Source organism: Corticium candelabrum, chromosome 8 (genome assembly GCF_963422355.1).
Source record: "Corticium candelabrum chromosome 8, ooCorCand1.1, whole genome shotgun sequence".
In the NCBI taxonomy this organism is placed as follows: Eukaryota; Metazoa; Porifera; class Homoscleromorpha; order Homosclerophorida; family Plakinidae; genus Corticium; species Corticium candelabrum.
The window spans coordinates 91,577-107,500 of record NC_085092.1 but is presented as its reverse complement, the minus strand read 5'-3'; the positions used below and the strand labels follow the sequence as shown (position 1 = coordinate 107,500).

General features: G+C 40.8%; 2 protein-coding genes across 2 annotated transcripts in view; one reads left to right on the top strand and one right to left on the bottom strand.

Annotated features, from left to right (window-relative positions):
• LOC134183464 (26S proteasome non-ATPase regulatory subunit 10-like) overlaps positions 1-1,930 on the top strand; it is a 3,656-nt gene extending 1,726 nt beyond the window's left edge. Inside the window, exons 2-3 of the mRNA XM_062651013.1 lie at positions 1,116-1,166; positions 1,234-1,930. Of these exons, the coding sequence (XP_062506997.1) occupies positions 1,116-1,166; positions 1,234-1,794 (612 nt within the window). The 3' untranslated portion in view covers positions 1,795-1,930. The remainder of the gene's footprint in view (positions 1-1,115; positions 1,167-1,233) is intronic.
• A 12,659-nt stretch (positions 1,931-14,589) lies between these two features.
• Positions 14,590-15,817, bottom strand: LOC134183735 (uncharacterized). Its single transcript, XM_062651331.1, has one exon. It carries the CDS (start codon positions 15,429-15,431, stop codon positions 14,829-14,831), a length of 603 nt encoding a protein of 200 aa, XP_062507315.1. The 5' UTR covers positions 15,432-15,817; the 3' UTR covers positions 14,590-14,828.
• Between the last annotated feature and the right edge of the window lie 107 nt (positions 15,818-15,924).

The following is a 15,924-nucleotide window of genomic DNA, read 5'->3' as shown; positions in this document are numbered from 1 at the left end:
ACCACAAGATCCGAGAGAGTGACTGGAAGGCATGTGAGGCTTTACAGATTCTGGAATTAATCTCTGTAGCCAATCCACAATTACTTTGAATAATGCTGCCCGAGTACTGGAAATTGATGAGAGGCTACTTCAATTAGCTCGTCTCCTGGCACAAGGTGGATTGGTACAGGAGTTTGAATGTGTGAGCATTCAGATGGTAGAACGGCTAAGGTTTATATTTTTGCAGCTAAATGCGAGACCCAGTTTCTTAAAGCAGTTTGATAGGGAATCCAGCATTGTGGTGAGGTTAAGTAAACCAATTGTCAGAGAGAAGAGCCATATTGGTGGCATACTATAGATCAGTCACTAGAGATTCGAACCTCAAAGTCTTCTTGTTCTCGACAACACACACACACACACACACACACACACACACACACACACCAGTCACACACATACACACACGTGCGTGCACTTGCACACATTCATGGAATACACATCATAACCTGGAGCTCGTGACAGAGGCACTTGGACAGGGATGCATGCAACCTGTTTTTGTGGTTGGTGCCAAGATATGCTATCAGCCAACCCAACATTACCTAATGTATTGTAATGCGTGAAATATGCTATAGTATTAATATCAAAAAGTCTGCTTATTGCGTAATACAGCTTCCAAATTACAATGTTGACAAAGTACTGTCAGGATTAGCTATACATGGAGCATTAACCGTATCCTCTTGCATACACATCTCTGTTCATAAAACTTGCTAAATCTTTCTGCGTCGACTGTGCTTGGTGATAAATAGAAAAATCAGATGAAGCGCTACCTGAGCAATTTTGTGCGTTCGTCTTGCTAGACAAGGGAGCTACACCGCATTGTTTTGACACGTGGCTTGCTATAGTTGATTTACTTAGGAATCCTAAAGTTACAACTCTTAAGTTAAGTCTCATCGCTATGTACAAAATTAATTAATGTAGCAGCTCGATTAATTGTTGAGTTCTATGAAAAGTGTCTTTTCAACATAATTGAATCTGATTAGCCACGCCCGGAAGATCACTCAGTATTACACCTGAGTCTGGTCACATTTTTTTGCACCATTTCACTGTGAAAACTCTAGTTTTTGTTTCTATTACAGATTTTCAGAACTGTATCTCGCAATGTCGGTGAGTTTGTGACGTCACAGAGGGTACAGAAATATTTTTGTATGGGCTTGCTTGTTTATTATTTTGGTATAAGCTATGTCTGTTGTTCAGGAAGAGATCCTTAATTCTCTTGAGCTGTCTCTTCTTGGGAATGGAAAGTTTACAGCATTAGAAAACACACCAGACAAAGAACTGAACAGACCTGATGCGTATGGAGAGGTGGCACTGCGACTGGCCATCAGGTGTGGGCGTCTAGATTTGTGCAAATCTTTGGTAAAACGAGGTGCGCAAGTGACCGATGTCGAGTCCAACTGTTGTTGGACTTTGCTTCATGCTGCAAGTGCTAAAGGCAGCAGAGACATTGTTGCCTTTCTTTTGATCAAAGGAGCTATGCGTCAAATTAACGCGCAAAATAACAGAGGAGATACCCCATGTCATCTCGCTGCTAAATGTGGATATACTCCTGTAGTGAAACTGTTGGCCAAGTCAGGGGCTGATATCAGTATAAAGAATTGGAGAGGTCGAAATGTTCGAGAGGAGGCAATGGCAAATTGTCAACTTAGGACAGTCAGTAGTTTGGAGCAACTTTGCAACATGCAGCATGAAGGTATCACGGACAGCACCCTAGCTATTGGAAACGACGAGACGTGTGGTACCATATTGCACAGTTAATGTATTTGTAATAACGCGACGTTGTTAGACTGTTACAGTGTATTTTAGTACTTAACGTGTGATTCTAAATTTTCCAGATACGAAAAAGATTGGAAGACTTAATTTAATGCATTGTTTATAGCATTGTGTGTGTGTGTGTGTGTGTGTGTGTGTGTGTGTGTGTGTGTGTGTGTGTGTGTGGTGTGTGTGTGTGTGTGTGTGTGTGTGTGTGTGTGTGTGTGTGTGTGCGTGTGTGTGTGTGTGTGTGTGTGTGTGTGGTCTTTATAGCTTGAAATTACAGCAAGCGATTATTCAAACTTAAATATTAGCAATGTCCTACCATGAGATGGTTATTAAATGGTTTCTGTAGTCAATTACTTTCAGTTGTCATGTACATATACGTAGCCCTCCCCTCAGCAGTCTTCGAATGGGTTCAGGGAGTCAATCATTTCATGGTGAAGACAAACAACGTTTAGTATAAATTGGGTATTTACTGGGTGAACATACTGTCATATGTAACAAAGGAAGGACAAAGCAATTTTGGAGACTCTTTTTAGTCTTCCCAGGTGGTAACTGTGACTCCAGCGTGGACTGGAGTCAACTATTTTGCGTACACAGCCTCACCCCGTTACTGAGAGGGAGCGTTTATGCATATACCTAACTCGGACTTTGTAGTGACGCCATGTATATGGTCGGATCAAAGTAAACTATTAGTTTTGGGACATCCTGTCTACCTAGTATTATAATGCTGTAATGATTCAGCAATATCATTACCGTCTAAGATGAAATTTGGCGGATTAGCGGATTTTTCAGAGAGCACCAACATAAAATTCACTTTAATTAATTTGGCCCTGGGATATGTTGACGTCATCACCCACGTGGATCAAGCGTGAGGAGCTATGTCAGGTGTTATATGGAACCCGCCAGGACAGCGCGAGAGGGTCTGGTATGAGGCTAGATGAGGCCAAGAGATGGTAACCCCTGCTTGCCGTCTGTTGTGCCTACCCTGTCTAGCAGGGAGGTAAACACGACAATGAGGTTGTGATCTAATGAAACTGTCAATGCAGCAGGATGATTCATACTGAGCACATTCTCTGCACTGACACAGCAAGTCTTCGTCAGTAATATGTACAGTATTAATTAAACCAGCCAGAATCCATGCAAGATTTGGGGGGCAACTGGAAAACTTTCTCAATTCTGTATTTCTACTTTTAATTTAACTGCTAGCCTTTTCACTTGCTAGGCATGATTCTTCTGTTTTTGTCTACTGCGCGGCAAAGTAGACATGTCTCTTTCATATGGCCAGAAGCGCTAGGCTATTTAATCTACCTTGTCCCATGCCAGCCCTAACTTAGCCTAAGGTAGGTTTTCTGGACTTCAGTCTTTCAAACGTCAAAACGTTCACATGATGCGCGGTAGAGATAGTGCCAACACAATTTGTAAGACTTTGAGCAGGTCTACGAAAGCCTCCTTCACTGGCAAGAGATGGTATATGAGAGATTTTACTTCCTGTTTGCTATTTAGATAACGTGCTGCAGACTTCGCCTCAAATGACACCATTTCATGATTAGCTAATATTAGACCATAATGCCTAATTAGTCAAAGGCTCCATAACTTTGACTTAAGAAAAGAAGATGATTTTGGGCTACACGCACTATAGCTGCCGTCATCAAAGACCAACTTTTGACTGAAAAACGTCGGTTGAATTCACTAATTATCTGATCCAGTGTTGTGTGGTAAATTGAAATGCGATAATAGTTATTGATGTCTCTAGAATCTTCTACATTTTTCGGTGCTCCTGTTGTTTCCACTACAAAACTCATACCGGTAGGTTGTTGCAATCTGCAACGTGGTCTATTGAATTGCAGTTTCAATTTCAAAATTTGAAAACATTGGTTGCAATTTGCAAACTATAGGATCAAAATTAGCGAAATTTGGGGGACATGCCCCAGCAGGCCCTGTTCATTTTTTGGATTTTGTGGGAATGGAATTCGGACAATTTCTGACGAATGGGATCCGAGCTGTGTATTGCGGTCTTCGATTGTTTCAACGATATGTCTTCGCCGACTAACCCTAGGAAACGGATCTGGATCTGGATACATTAGAAAGCCGTGGTGTCTCTTTGTGTGTGTGTGTGTGTGTGTGTGTGTGTGTGTGTGTGTGTGTGTGTGTGTGTGTGTGTGTGTGTGTGTGTGTGTGTATGTGCAGGCCTGTAGCCTGGCTTCAGAAATGGGCGGTGCGTAATACAACAAAATGGACCAACGACGACTATACATGTTACTTGATAGCCTTTCGAATTAGCTATATATACTAGCTGATTAGCTCATTCTTCGCCTGGGCAACTTACGTTAATTAACACAAAATCCCGCGTATATAAAATTGGGGCATCATATAATTCCCTTATTGGGCGGAGAAAACACAAAATACCGGATAATATGTAACCTTGTCTAAGTGACCAAGTATTCGCTTGCATGCACATGTGCTGTGTTTCAAGCTGGCAGCAGCTTCGTCGTCTCTTTCCTGCTGCAATATCAACTTTCGTAGAACAACAACGCATGGATGCAGGGGACCTGTAAACGACACCATGCAGTTGCTATTTCAAAGTGAGAAAAGGCTGCATGCTAATAGGTGGAACGCAAAATTGCAGGAGATTGCCAGGGTATGAGGAACAAACGTTTTGTGGCGTTACCACCTACAGACGAACGTCAGCACAAAGCAAAGTACAAGAAACCAGTCACCGCCACGCAAGGGCAGTAGTTGCTTTTCAAAGTAGAAAAGGTTGCGTGCTTTAGGAGTTAAAAGGACCACTCTTCTTTAGATATATAGACACTACAATTAAAAAATATTATTTAGAAATGATGAGAAATATAGGGATTGCATGAAAACAATAGAGAGAATTTGACATAACAGGAGCACATACAAATTTAGAGGCGCGTTTTGCGTACTATACGCGCCAGTATATATATATATTCTTTGGGACTTGCTCACTTAGTGTATATTGATGTTCACACACACACACACACACACACACACACACACACACACACACACACACACACACACACACACACACACACACACACGTGTGTGTGTGTGTGTGTGTGTAAAAAATAAAAAAATAAAAATTTATATATATATATATATATATATATATATATATATCTGACTTTGCATGGTCACAAGCTGCACTACCAATTGGAAAAGGAGGTATGGGCATTAGGGAAGCCGTATCTACTTCACCATCTGCTTTTCTAGGAAGCTGTAACTCTAATCGAAAATTGGTTAACTGTCTACTGAAACGCAGTCCATCTTCTCTTCCCTCTTCTCTCCAATCGTTACCAGGAGAAGAGGAAACACGAGGAATCGTACGTAACCTACTTTCTAAAAGTGAATCAACCTCATTGGATTTGTCGACAGCTACACAACACCAGATTGAAAGTCATCTAGATGACATTTCTTTTTCTAACCTGCTAGATTTGGCGAGTCTCAGAGACAGAGCCTGCCTGAAGACTATATCATCTCCTCATGCGGGTGCATGGTTGTGGGCAACTCCAAACCGTAACCTTGGCCTCGCCATGTCACTCCATGAGTTTGTTGTAGCTTCAAGATACTGGCTGGGTCTGCCCATATTTCCTTTCCCACCAAACAACATTAGATGTTTGTGTGGTCAGCCACTTGACCCTTACCGAGATCACCTTGTTGGATGTGGTCATGGCCCACATCGTCTGAATCGTCATAATGCTTTGTGTGAGACTATTTGGCAATCGCTTCTTATTGATTCGAAACAAGTTGTAAAAGAACAGAGAAGCTCCGGTGAAACCAAATACCGGCCAGGTGATGTTTTCCATCCAAATTTCTTGAATGGACGTCCTGGATACTTTGACATCACAGTAAGAAACACGTTGCAACCATTATACATCCCTCGAGTTGCTGAAACATCACGAATAGTTGCAGAAGTGGCTGAGATGGACAAAGATGATCGTCACGATGCAACAGTGACATATGCAGGCAGGGTTTTCTACCCCTTGGTGGTAGAGACGCTCGGTTTATGGTCACTAGATAGCCTAGAAACTTTAAAATCTATATCTTCTGAAGTTTGTGCTGTGCTAGCTGTTCCTTTCTGGAAAGCTTTAAAGAACTTGCTAGAGCAACTGTCTGTAAAATTATGGTTGTATAACGCTAGAATGATTTCTAGCCGCATGCTTGCGGAAGTAGATAATGTTTTAAGTTGGGACTTCCCTGTATGCTATTAGTTGTTCAATAAAATTAATATATATATTTATATAAACCCACCTATGTGGGTATATATATATATATATATACACAGATGTGCTCGAAAGTTTGTGAACCCAAGGTCAATCTTAATTAATACATTATTATCTACCTTACATCAACAATATCGTACTTGTAGCAGCTGTATTTTGTAACAAGAACTTCTAAGGAGCCTGATTTTAGTGAATAAAATAAGATAACTTCTTTTGCAAAGGAGAATTTAATAAAATCCTTCAGTAAGCCTTGAGAAAAAGTAAGTGAACCTTTGCATGAACTCGTTCGTGTCTCAAAAAGAAATCAAATTTAACTGTCAAACTGTTCTTTGCGTTTCATTTGGCAACTGACCACAATTTTAAGCTGGAAGTAGGAGGATAAACGACGCAGATTGCTCAGCAACATTCCTTACATTGTACGTTTTACTGTGTGCAATGTTGCACAGAGAAGAGCTTTCACAACGCTTGAGACAACAAATTGTGCAGCTGCACAAGGACGGCGGAGCACCTTGGCGTTCACATCTCAACCGTTCGACAGGTTATTTACAAGTGGCGGTCTCTGAAAACAGCGGTGACCCTACCAAGGTCTGGTCGACCTTCAAAGTTGTCACGTCGTACTCTCCGTCATGTGCTTCGGGAAGTTACCAACACACCTCGGATGTCATCAAAAGATGTTCAGAATTCTTTGAAAACAGCTCAAGTCAATGTTCACAGAAGCACGATCCGAAGAGTCTTAAACAAAGAAGGCTTCTACGGTCGCATGGCAAGAAGGAAGCCACTGTTGTCTCAAAAGCATCGCCAAATGCGATTACAGTTTGCTATGACAAACTTGGACCAATCAGCAACCTTCTGGAAGAACGTCCTCTGGACCGACGAAACGAAAATCGAACTTTGGTCAAACTAGTCAACATTACGTTTGGTGTCGAAAGAACGAAGCTTTTGCTGACAAAAACATCATCCCAACAGTAAAGCATGGCGGTGGTAACATCATGCTTTGGGGCTGCTTTGCAGCGTCTGGCATGGGGCAACTTGATTTTGTTGAAGGAAGAATGAATTCAGAACAATACCAGCACATTTTTGGCAAAAAAATGTTAGTCCTTCTGTCCAGAAGCTTGGGCCTAGCCGGTCTTGGACCTTTCAACAAGACAAGGATCATAAACACACAAGCCGGTCCACACATTCCTGGCTTCAGAAGCAACATTACAATGTACTGGCCCGGCCTAGCCAGAGTCCAGACCTCAATCCTATTGAAATGCTTTGGGGAGATTTAATTAAAGAAATCGGTTCATCTTCGCCATCCAAAGAACTTGGCTGAATTAAAGGTATTTTCGCAAGAAGAGTGGGCAAAAATTCCAGCACAAAGATGCCAAAATCTCATTGAATCGTGAAAGAACAGATTACTATCAGTAATTGAAGCAAAGGGCGGTCCAACCAAATAATGAAGATGGGTACACATACTTTTGCTCATAGCCCATTTATGATTAAGCTCAATTGATCATTGTGACAGTCGGCTATTGTCATCAAATGACTTTGTTCGTAAATTTTGGCCATTTTCCACTATACGCAGTGCTGTTACAAGTACGATATTGTTGATGTAAGGTAGATAATAATGTATTAATTAAGATTGACCTGGGTTCACAAACTTTCGAGGACAACTGTATATATACATTGGATCAAAAGGGGACCTTCACGGCTGAGCGGGCGGTTCGTCCAACCCCCCCAGCCCCCAGCCTACGGGCCTGGTGTGTGTGTGTGTGTGTGTGTGTGTGTGTGTGTGTGTGTGTGCGTGTGCGCGCATGCGTGCGTGCACGGTGGCGGCGGTGGAGGCGTGCACACATACAACAATAAATCAATTTACTAACAACTAATAATCAAATCTGAATGTGCGGAGAACATGATATTGTATAGTACATATGGATTCGGTGCAAATAAAATCAGAATTTGAAGAGAAACGCAAGCTTTAGCTAGTTTCCTGTTGTATGTAATGAATTGTGTTGTTGCATAAGTATCCCATTCTGAGAATTTATCAATATCAATATTATAATTATTCAAAGTATGCCTCGTTCACATGCATTTTTACTCCGTTCAGAAGAATTACCAGACGGACAGAATTCTGAAAAGAATTTCGTTTAGAGTTATATCTCGTTCAATTATATCTCGTTCTGAGAAATTAGAGATCGAGTATCCAAAAGGGGAAGTCACGTGCAGTTATCTACTCGCCCGTATAGCGGTCATGCATTTTGAATCTTGCCCTTCTCACATTTTTCTCAAATTCTGTAAAAATCGACACACTCCCCGTGTACAGCTCAGTGGAGAAAACTCGTAGGTCAGATTTGGTGCAAATGCAATCAGAATTTGGAGAGAAAGGCAAGCTATAAAAAAGAGCGGCTTCAATGGGCAACAAATCGTCGGTTGCCAGAAACGTTGTGAAGGACAACGAGGCGCACAGTCCACACGGGACTGGTGCAGGCATAAGTTCGAATAAACCGAAAGGTGTAGCGTTCGCGTTGTCAAGAATTTTACGTCGTCGACAATAATTACGATGTAGTTACGATAGACAGTTGGTGACAAACACATACACTTACTCTTTCCAGTTGCCTGTCACTAATGGTTTCGGGACCATACAGATAGTTTCATTAAAGCTACCAGTCTCTTGAGGCAGAATCCGCAGATACGGTTTTCCTTGTTCAGCAACATCTAGGATGTCCGCATCAACATCGTCAAACCATACATCAGGAACACTCCTAAACATTAAGTCATCATTCTATATGCATTAAATATTAATAAATCAACATTAAACAGTATTATACTAACCAGTACGTATGCAGTAATGTCATAAAATCAATGAACGTGTAGTTCTAATAATTAGTAATAGTGGTTTCACTTTCATGTTGTAAACCAAGAGACAATCATGCCTGCCTATTCATAGCAGCCAAAACCATATCAAGAAAAGCACAAACATCACTTCACATACTGTGCAGTGTTCTAGCCAAGATTTTGTGCCAACCGTCAATATGACGTCATCAAATAATGACGTCAAATGATGACGTCATTAAATGTTTAATGTTGACATATTTGGTAATACCATCATAATTTTACTTTATCTTTTCCCTAGTTGTACTACGTAGAGTCTGATGCATGTATATAAGTTACTGCACGATCGTTAGACTATTCAATATAATTGCACTTAGAACTTGTCGAATAAACCTGATTGAACATAACCTTGTTGAACATAACACAGACAGACAGACGATAGATTATTACAATGACAAGTTGACTTAACTTAATTGCTTTAAAAGAGTAAGTTGTGCATATACGTTGGCTACTGTGCCGTCAAACTTAATTAAGAAATGAATAGTATTAATGAATAGTATAGGGATACTTTAGGACCATTTATCCTTTTTTGATCATAACTAAGACGCTATGCTTCTAGTAGTCTAGCGTAATCATGTGTAAAATCCATACAAAAAGCTCTAAGAATTTGTAGCAGCAAGCGTGCTTTGTGAGAGAGGATCACTATGATTTTATAACCATAATGATTTAGTGAATCGATACATCCAGTGTAAAGAGATCCGTAAGGGTTAGGTACAAAACATAAACAGTAATTAGTAGAACACCTGCTGCAAACACAGTCTCATTACTATATAGTAGCTATTATGGGAATTGTCCCCAAACACTAACAAAGAGACCACACCCAAAAAGTTAGTTGTCATGAGATTGTTCTGTAGTAATGTCGGAACCATCAAGACCAATAGAGGTAAATGTCTTAATTTAGATCCACAATGGATCTTGTAGCAAGACATCCCACACTACGTGTGTTAAGGCTTTCCAATTTTGTTCCCAACTGTCAAAATGACGGTACAGACGGTGTACTGGCGAGAACAATGCGTGTGTATGCTTATGCCTTTTTAGAGCAATAACTTGCAACAAGAATATAACCCAACACACTTATGTGTTTCCATCAGAAATAAGTACACATGCACATTTTAATGACGTAACTTTTTATGTGTACAAGATTTGAGTTAGAAGTTAGAGATGCCTCTCGTGTATAAAGACAATTGGCTGATACATACTTCACTTTGCGTATGACTGAAATAAATAAAGAAACAAGAAATTCAACTACTTAAATGCTTCAGGAAGCATTAATAAAGATTTATGCACCAACTACATAAACTTAACTATTAGATTCTCATCCTCCTGACATCCTATTCTCAGTGCAGTGGACGGTAAATTTACATTTGTGATGTAGCTTCAATCTATCAAGTGAGCAGTGTATCATTGCAGTTACAAACACATCAGGCACTGCAGTATCTAGCTGTCTGGAAACATAATTTGCTGTACAAGTTATGAGGCTCAGCTAACCCTAACTCATAACCCTAAAACACCCAAACCAGTTATTCAAAATTCGACATACTGAATGTATTAGGGCAAAGACAAACACCATCTCTGCTACATTGCTACTATAATTCCACACTTTCTGCATGCAAGAAGACCATATCAAGTAATAAATTGTGTTGATGTGGGCCCAAAAAGTCAATGCGGGGCCCTAAAAGTCGGTTAGGGTAATGAGAGTCTAATACTTAAGTCATGTGGACCAACAGCCAAACAACAAAGCTCAACCAAGGGGCAAACAAAATTCAGGTTTTGTCTGTCAAAACTGCTTTGGCAACTTCTTGCATGATTACATGCACATAAGACTTAGAAAAGATTGAATGTCACATTTCTAATTCAAGATGGCAAATTCTCACAAGATCAACACAAGAGTTCTATTTAGAATTTATGCAGCGGTGTAAATCAACACACCTTTTTCTGTTTCGTAATCAATGAAGAAGTCTACCATGCCGTTAGACTTACTACAAACCTTTACTTCTCACTGTTTCTGCTTGGCTCTGTCATCTACAACACTAGGATGTTTTCTTTTTCTTACATACCGAGAATGTTCTTCTTTCTTCAGTTTCTATCAATATTATTAACATATTATTTCTATCATTGTCACTGTCATCATTATCATGGTCATTGTTGTAGTAGTAATACTCTCTTTGCTAACACCATTAAGTAACAGACTGGAGGACACTCTAGTTTGCATCTAGTGATACACTATGCATGTTGTGGTATGTATGTAGTGCAACTCCAGAAATGTAGCACACTATTCTACATTGGTGCAACACGAGCTAGCCCAACATATGTACCTCAACTTTAAAGAATGACCTTAAGAATTATTGTAAAGTAGTCTATTCGATGCTGTCTGGTCTCTATAATTCAATTTTTAAGCACTAGTTCCTGGTCTATTGCTCTGGCCATTTTCTTAAGACATGCAGTAACAATAGGTTATTCATCCTCTCTTAATTGCCAGCCAATTATTGGTACAACATTTGTTGCAGTGTTGTATAAGACGCTACATCCCTGAAATCTTTTCTTGAATATATCATAATCATAATAACAACAACAATAATAACAACAGTTGCCATTCCCATGGTGATGGGAAAATTTTGGTCCCAGGTTAAAAGAAGTTGCCCCAGACAAAGGAATGAGAATTAATTATTGTGTAGTAGTTATCAGTTCCACTACACGGTTTTGTTGGGATAAATGTCATCTAGTAGATCCTCGAATCTAGAGAATGCGAAATTCATGTGCGAGTGGAGGCGGATCCTCCTGGGATATAAAATATACTCAGCACATTTCCAATGTACGCATTGAACAATCGGAACTCTATCCCTTTGCTCTGGACGTAGTTTGATGTTTAAGATAAGTAAAATCATCTACAGCTAACTCAGCCTGATGAGAATGGTAGATAGCATTGTGATGTAACAATGGCATGTGAACAAACAATGAATATATTGGAATTTGAAAGTGAGCATTGCATTCTTAGTTGTGAGAAAACAAAATTACGCCATCAGATTGAGTTCACGTAACAGAACTTTCATCAAATCGAGTCTATCAGGGGCTTTCAGTCTCTTTGAAAGGCAAACAGCATAGTGTTGTTCTATGTTGCACCCCAAAAGGGAACCCGACTAAAAGTGGAGGTTGATGCCACCCTGCCTATGTTCTTACCCATGTCGAGTTACGCCTGTACCCCAAATTTTAGCCCCGTGGGTGATCCGGTCTAGCCGGCTATTAAACTTATACATATACATATACATATATATATATATATATATATATATATATATATATAATGTATATATATATATATATATATATATATATATATATATATATATATATATATATATATATATATATATATATATTATAAACCCACCTATGTGGGTATCTAACACACATTATCCAAAAAACATGTCTGTACAATCTAAAGCTAGTCTATGCAATACCATTTTGCCGTTATATAGGCAGAGTTTCACCGACAGTTGTTCATGTATGTTACTGACTGCCTGGCTGACTGTCAAATTTCTTTTGAAAGATACACGTCGTGCGATGGTCTTCAATACTTCCAAACTGTGTGGTGACCACAGGCCAAGAGATTTGCACATAAGAGGGTGGAAAATACTCCCAGTTGATGTGACATTGGCTTCATGATGTTGGTCTTTTCCCTTTCTCTAGCTGCAACTGCATTTCCCACACTGTAAGCTGTTTGGGTAACGTATGACGGTTGCATTTTTTTCTGACTGTTACATCAAAATAGGTGGCACGGCCTTGTTCAAAGTCAGGATGAAAATATCATCCAGTCTGGCACAAGTATCAGTGTTGCAGCGTTGTTCCTACATACATATTAGTAGTATAGATGCACAACTGTGGATATGGACAAACTGTGGATTTCTGGTTTTCCACATAATTTGAGAGTTAGGGTTAGGTTTAGGATTAGAGTTACGGGTTATGTTATGATTAGGGTTAGGTATGTATGGTTTGTATTGGCAATTCATGGTTTGTACAGGTAATTCATGGATTCTACTGGGTAATCCTGGATTGTCCAAATATGCACTTTGCGCACAACATACATAAAATGCAAATTAGGCCATTATGAACAGCTGACACAATAAATGAAACCAGCCCATGTTTGTGGAAGCACCAATATCTGTATGAACCTTCCATGAGATTAATCTCTATTGTTTTCACATAGGAATCAATCACAGCTGAATCCCTGGCAGTTTAATACTCTAACCTAAACACAACAGTGCATCTCAATGAACGTAGTGCCAATCCCTTTACCTTAGCAGTTACACTACCGCAGAAACCCATCATCTCCTCTGCATCAAATCCCACAATTAAGTCTGTGTTTCCTTTCATTAGAATATAATAAAGCACAGCAGCATCTGCCTTTGCAATAGGATTCAAGGAGAGAAACTTAGCTGTTCTCTATTTTCAATATGACCCCTCAAAGTGATTATTCTATTGAATGAGAATCTGTATCACCATTACACCTGACTGGAAAAAAGCGACAATGGTACCGTATGTGCAGCAGATTGACTAACTGATTGCAGCAGTGATCTACAATAGATTACATACATCTTGGACTGTTTGTATTCACTATCTTTACTTGCTGTAACATGGATAACTACACCAGTGCTCTTGATCAGGCCCTGACTCTCTACAGTTGTTTTCCTCTTCTTACTTGTGAAACGAACTGGAACAGCCCAGGCATCTTTGACTGCTTACTTGAGGGTGCCAACACTTGATGGGTCGTGATGCCCGGCCAACACACTCATACACATGTACGTGTGAAAAGATGAAACTACCAGCCCACATAGCATACAGGCAATAGAGCTTCTAATTAAGGCTTGATCAGAGCAGTGTTCATTCCTTGTATAAGAGCTAGTCCAGTAGGATGTATTCACACACAAGATAAGTACTCATTGAAAGCCATCTCAAGCCTTTGAGACTAGGCACGACTTAGCTGTGGACAGGCAGCTGCTTGTGATACCTGTCCACTCCCAAATTACCATGCCTGGGACAGGCAAGCAAGCCAATGTTTCAAGTCCTAAATACACCCAGCTTCGTCCCAGACGCAGTGTAGATTGCAGCCCTGGATGTGCTGCCATCCACAATGCGTCTAGAAAAGGCTAGAATACACCCTATGTAGAGTCTTACATCAATTATCGGACGCTCTCCAATATCGGACTATTGGTGTACAGAAACAAGATGAAGATTTCTTATATCTAAGGCATGAATGTAGAGAGTAGTCACATGGTAATACAACGTGCTAGATTGAGTTTGATCACTTAGCCTATTGCTGTTCACTGGGACAAAATAGAACTTCCGCTACTTTCTCCCTATCTTGGACATGCCCATCAAATATTGGACAGCCACCGGTTTTTGCTTGTGCCGCAGCTTTGCGATAATCGTTATCACAATGCGACTGGTGCCAATGTGTTGATAATGTAACTCTTGAAGTAAACAATCTCGAAAACAAGGTGGTATAATTACTCTCTTTCCCCACAACAAACGGTCCTGTGAAACCGACAGTTCATGCTGCCTGTTGGCGTACGGTTTGAATTCCACTTCGATACAACCACGGGGCCATCCAGATCGTGTCCAGTGCAAAACTTTTGACAGAATTGGATCTCGACAAGTAGCTATTGCCAGCTGCTTGTGTTGCGTCGCAAGCCAATCGCGTTTGGAGACTCGTGAAATACCAAACAACTGTATTTCTACTAGATCCTGCTCAAAACTAGAACACAACAATACGCATGTGCATAATCGTAATACCCCGTCTAATCCACTACGTTACACTCCCCCTATCTAATCTAATGTCCCTAGATTAACTAACTTCAGCTAACAACCTGATGACTCTTAATAGTATGTATAGTCGGCTAGCTTGGCCGACTTTACTACTCATCCCGACCCGGTTGTGATCCCGTCGGACAGACTGCCATGTTCCTGGTTAGCATTCCCGTTGGCTGTGGTATCTGTTTGTCGCATGACCTCAGCTATCGTTACTTCATCCTGTGAGTCATCTGGAGGGCGGCTGACTGAGTTCTCTGTAGGTGTAACATTGGCAGTTTCCTCATACTCAGCTTCGGCTTCAAATCTAGGGTCATGGCTGGAACGAGGTCCCGGAAGCAGCTGATCGGCATGCCGTCTCCAAACTGTCTCGTTTGCACAGACTCGGTATGACACCGGGCCTGTTTGTACGGCAATCTCTCTTTGTACCCATTTCCATCCTGGCCGATAATTCCGGACCAACACTTGCTGTCCCTCGTCAAAACACCGATAAGGTTTGTTTTTATCATCACTAAACGGCTTACGATTCACCGTCCTACGAACATCAGGTTTAAAGAGATCCAACTTTGTCTGAACGTTGCGCCCAAACATAAGCTGCGAGGAGCTTTGGTCCGTGGTGGCCCATGGAGACAAGCAGTACACTAGTAAGAACTCGTCCAATTTGTGTTGCATTGGCTTGTTGCTTTTGTTTGCCTTCAGTGCCCTTTGAAACATTCTGCAAGACCGTTGGTTGCCGGGTGATACGGAGCTCCGGTGATGTGCCGTGTGTGGTTGCCTTTCATAAAAGATCAAAATACTTCCGATGTAAACTGGGGCCCATTGTCGGTCACTATTGGCTCCGGGATACCCATTCTAGACATGACCGTCTGCAGCTGTTTGACTGTTCCTCCACTGTAGTATTTTCCATTTCCATGATTTCCGGCCATTTCGTGTGGGCACGAGCAATTACCATGTACATCCTGTTGTCAATAGGGCCAGCGAAGTCTACATGTAGGCGTTGCCAGGGCAATGCGGGATACTCCCATCTATGTAGGAGAGCTTTCTCCGGGGCACAATTGGTTTTCTGGCAACTATGACATCTTCACATCATTTCCTCAATGTTTCGATCCAACTTAGACCACCAAACGTACGTACGAGGCAACTTCTTCATTTTCGTCATTCCAATAAGTCTCTCATGCAAACGTCCAGGACTCATGGCCATAATTTG